This window comes from Carlito syrichta, unplaced genomic scaffold (genome assembly GCF_000164805.1).
Source record: "Carlito syrichta isolate Samal-C Ts95f unplaced genomic scaffold, Tarsius_syrichta-2.0.1 Scaffold305573, whole genome shotgun sequence".
NCBI classification, from domain to species: Eukaryota; Metazoa; Chordata; class Mammalia; order Primates; family Tarsiidae; genus Carlito; species Carlito syrichta.
The window spans coordinates 151092-155772 of record NW_007249669.1 but is presented as its reverse complement, the minus strand read 5'-3'; the positions used below and the strand labels follow the sequence as shown (position 1 = coordinate 155772).

At 46.4% G+C, this 4681-nt stretch overlaps 1 protein-coding gene across 7 annotated transcripts in view; it reads left to right on the top strand.

The window, feature by feature from the left end:
* Window positions 1-2321: 2321 nt before the first annotated feature.
* Window positions 2322-4681, top strand: part of METTL9 (methyltransferase like 9) — a 53500-nt gene continuing 51140 nt past the window's right edge. For 3 of the 7 annotated variants that reach the window (XM_008061765.2, XM_008061764.2, XM_021714287.1), the window contains exon 1: window positions 4253-4681. In XM_008061765.2, the coding sequence (XP_008059956.1) occupies window positions 4530-4681 (152 nt within the window). In that variant the 5' untranslated portion in view covers window positions 4253-4529. Of the gene's footprint in view, window positions 2404-4252 lie in introns of those variants that run through there. The other 4 variants (XM_021714290.1, XM_021714291.1, XM_021714288.1 and 1 more) reach the window with 4 other exon arrangements.

Here is a 4681-nt window from a genome sequence, read left to right as displayed (position 1 = left end):
TGGGTGTTCAGAAGGTTTTATAAGCAGGTGAAATGCCATGGCTGGCACAGATAGGTGAGCCAGCTGGGAGGAGTTTTATATATTGGAGGGAAAAATACTTTCCAACTAAAAATACAAGCATCTTTGACAAGTAGATAACTTGAATTTGCTGCCTGATTTTATGCTTTTAGGTTTGAATGTTTTATAGTTCTGTGTTTCATATTCCTTTCCTCTACTCCCTTAGTTTGAAGTACCATGAAGCGGTTTGAGAATAGACACGTAATTAAGAGACACTATCATCATGGGTTCTAAGAGAATGTTATATGGAAAGTAGCTTTGCAGAGACCAGAGTTACATTAGGACTGAGCATCTTTATTATGGTAACTTTGGTTGATGCTTTACAGTTTATGAAGTTTTCAGATAGCCTGATTCACAAAGATGTCTTGTGAAGTAGACAGCTCAAAATTATGGCTCTCTGTTTATAGATGAGGAAAGGAAGGCTCATAAGAGGTTTATTTACCCATGTTAAAGTGAAAATAAGTACAAATGAACTTTTTTTTTAGGGATTATTGTATGTTGAGGCACTATACTAAGCCCTTTATAGAGGATATAATGTGATACTCGGCATATTCCTATGAGATAGGTAACCATTATTATTTCCATTTTATAGATGAGGAAATTGAGACTTGGAGAGGTCAAGTAATTGCCTTACATTACATAATCAAGAAGCAAAGGGACAGGCTTCAAATCTAGCTAGTCTGTCTTGAGAGGGCACATGATAAACCACTATGCTAATGGCAGCATTGAGAGTTCTTTCATGAGTACACTGTGTTATTTGCTACCTATAGTTGCAAATACAAATAGGACTCCTGGTTTATTTCTGCTACTTCAGGCTGCTATTTCTTTTTTGACTTGTTTGCAGTTTCACCTTGACTTAGAATTTATCAATTGGAGGCCACAATGATGTCACTGCACATGATTGAAATTATATCAACTAAGTTCAGATAAAAATCCCCCACATTTATAATTTAAAAAAATAATTAGGCCAGGCGCAGTGGCTCAAGCCTGGAATTCTAGAATTTTGGGAGGCCGAGGTGAGAGGATTACCTGAGCCCATGGGATTTGAGACCAGCCTGGGCAACATGTAAGACCTCGTCTTTACAATAAATAATAAAAAAAAAAATTAACCGGGTGTGGTAGCATGTGCCTATAGTTCTGGCTACTTGGAAAGCTGAGGCAGAAGAATTGCTGGAGCCCAGCAGGTCGATGCTGGGTTGACTGTGAGCGTACCACTGCACTCCAGCCTGGTCGTCAGAATGAGACTCCAACTCAAAAAAAAAAAAAAATCATTGAATATATTTACTGATTTTATTTGTTAGAAGTGCTTATCTAATACTCACAGGACATGTTCTATTGAATATATTGGTAAAACTTTTACCTTTCTCTGAAGGTATATAAAACATTAAGCATTTTTTTTAAAAAGCTGTCAATGAAAACATATGATTATGAGTTCTTTTTAGGTTATCTCTTCAAGGAGGTAACAATGACCAATAATGACCAGCATATTTTGTGTCCTCTATATATCCAAGTCTCTCCTCCCTGTGGGTTCATACTTTGTATTTGAAAAAAGAACATGAAAATGCCAAACTTTGTAGCTCAAAAGAACAATAGCAACACCATCACCAAGCCCTTGCATAGAGATCTAGATATGAAAGTGAAACAACCACAATTTTAGGCCTGTGCACAGAGCTGTGACCCAGGCTAGACACCTGAGGTCAATGAGCAGAGCTTGGTGCAGAGGGTCATTTATATGTCTTTTGAATATCACTGACTGCATTTCAAAGCCACATTAGAAACAACATTACCCGGGCTCAGTGGCTCAGCCTGGGATTCCACACCTTTGGGAGGCTGAGGTGAGTGGATTGCCTGAGCCCGCGGGTTCGAGACCCGCCTGGGCAGCGAGATCTCATCTCTACAATAAATCAAAAAAATCAGCCGGGCGTGGTAGTGCATGCCTATAATTCTGGCTACTCGGAAGGCTGAGGTGGAAGGATCGCCTGAGCCCAGCAGGTCGAGGCTGCAGTGGCCGGGAGCGGCCACTGCACTTCAGTCTGGGCGGCAGAGTGAGACTCCAACTCAAAAAAAAAAAAGAAAAAGAAACAGCACTGGCCTATGTTTGGTTTTTTGTGTTACCTGTGTTTCTTGCCCTATTATGGATAATTGAGTTTTAATATACAGTAGTGATAGTCTAGTAGATGAAGGAAGGGGGCAGTCCCCAAGGGCAATCTGAACTTCTGCTTAGTATATTTACTCTTGCTGTTTTCCTTCCTCCTCATTTGTAATTCAGGAGGCTCTCAGAAGAGAGACAGCAAAGCTTAGATGGATCGAAGGACCAGGAGCTGGGATACCAGGTTCTATGAAAAGGTCTGCTATTGAATTTGCTCTGCTACTTTTAGGCAAATCATTTGCTCACATTGTGCTTTGGTTGCTTCCTGTTCTTGTTGAATGTAAATAGCATGTATTTGGGTATTTTGCGATTATTATAGAGTATTTTAAATATATGAGTGACTTATTGTTTTCTGGATGAGCAGGTATAAAGCAAAATCTGCTCCCTTGAGATCTAGGCTTCGTGGCAGTCAGCTAACCCCAAATTCTTCTGACTTCAACAGTTGTCTACTTGCTTCTTGTTCACCTGACACATTTTGCAGTCTCTGAGCTACAGCTTTGCGGGCTTACTCTATACTTAGGGACATACCTTTTTGTTTCCTGACTTCAGAAATTAAATATGCCATTTCATGCACTTCTGCTTTCACCTTCCACTTCAAAAAGTTGAAAGTTTTCTTTTGGAACAGTGTAGTTTTATCTGTGACACTGACCTCAATAGACAGGGGAGAGGTGACAGAGTAAACAAATAGTTATTGGGACTGCCTCTATGGTTTCTTTTTGATGATTAGGTCTGGGAGCACTAAGGGTCTGAACTAGATTTAATAAGGCACAGGCTCTTTGGGGTTTTGGCAGAAACATACAAGTATACCCTCCCATGTCCCCCCCCCCTTTTGTTACAGCCTATGTGACATTAGTCAACAAGATATCCCTGTTAGTCAAAGTGGCCACGCTGACATTCTTAGAAGCTAATAAAAGTGTTCATGTTAAGAATGATTTTGTTACCTATCTGTGGAGCACCACCCCTACTATTTCATAAATGAAAATCTCTCAAGTGCAATATGGAATTAACGAAAAGGTTTATTTCTTTTGGTTTGGACTAAAATAAATTGTACTTATATGATTTCTGGGGCAGTTAAATTAAAAACCTAGGAAAGTATTATTACAGTTAGAGGCCCTACGAAATATGTTACTCCTTAGTTGCAACTTGGGCAGCAGCAGGAAGAACTGCAGACACAGGAACACAGAGTCACCCTTCAGTTTTGAAGCGTTGCTAGGTCTCCTCGTGCTATAAATGATCAAAGAAACATCCGGGTAAATACTGCTCCCAGAGCGGAGTTCGCTTTAAGAGTGTTGGGTTTAACTTCCGTGAGCTAGTTCAAGGCAGCCAGGGATTCTATTTTGGGGTCTTCGTTCTTGGGCTCGGCCATCTACATCAAAACACTACTTATAGGTGCCCCAGCAGCAGCTGGCTTCCAACAAAGGCTGAGCTTTCACTCACGCTCTTAGAAACACGCAGCCAGCAACTTGTCAGGCTTGGGGAACCGGGCCAGCGGGTGGTGGTGGTAGGAAGGAAAGAGGTGGTGAGGGGTTGGCGGTATCCTTTCCCCCTAGATTCTCTCTTCTGCTTTGCAGCTCCCGCGAAGCAGGGCGCAGGCCTAGGGGTGGGGGTCTGGCTGGTCGGCTCTAAAAATATGTCGGAAACTGCACAGTCGAGCCGGTAGCAAGAAACGGCAGCGTTTGTCTCTGAGAAGGACTTGGGTGTGAGTGACAGGACGTACGAAAGGGATGAAACGCCCTCGCCTCACCCCCGGGTCAATTTGCACGGCCAGGTGAAAAGTCCCGCCGAGGAGAGGGACAGGGGTCGAGAGGCAAATACTAAGGCGAGGAACGACCAGAGGCCCTTCGGGCACCACCTTGCAGGGGCAGGGAGGCTGCAGTCACCGCCCTCGGAAGTGATCTCCCCTGCCCTAAAAAAACCTAAATAATCTCCGCCATTACGTGAGGACAGGGCAGAGATGGGAGGCGGCCACGCGCGCCAGGCGAATGCGCGCTCCCATTGTCCCGCCTCCTGGCGCCCGCTCATTGGACAGAGGGAGCGCGCCCGGGGAGAACGCGCCCCAGCAGCGCGTACGTGCTCCGGGTGGAAACTGGCGCCGGCGCCCGCGGCGTTCCGCGGGCGGAGGAGAGGGGAGGGAGGAGGTGACGAGGCTGTGCGCCGGCCGCTCCTCCCCACCCCCAGCCTCGGCCCTGAACGGGCTGGATGGGCAAGTCGGGCGCAATGGCTCTAGCCCGGGCGGCGGCGGCGGCGGTGGCAGGAGGCGGCGGCGCCTCTTCCTCCTCGCCCCGGCGCCGGCGGTGATCGGAGCGAGCGGCCGCGGTCCCCGATGAGACTGCTGGCGGGCTGGCTGTGCCTGAGCCTGGCGTCCGTGTGGCTGGCGCGGAGGATGTGGACGCTGCGGAGCCCGCTCACCCGCTCCCTGTACGTGAACATGACGAGCGGCCCGGGCGGGCCGACGGCGGCCGCGGGCGGCAGGAA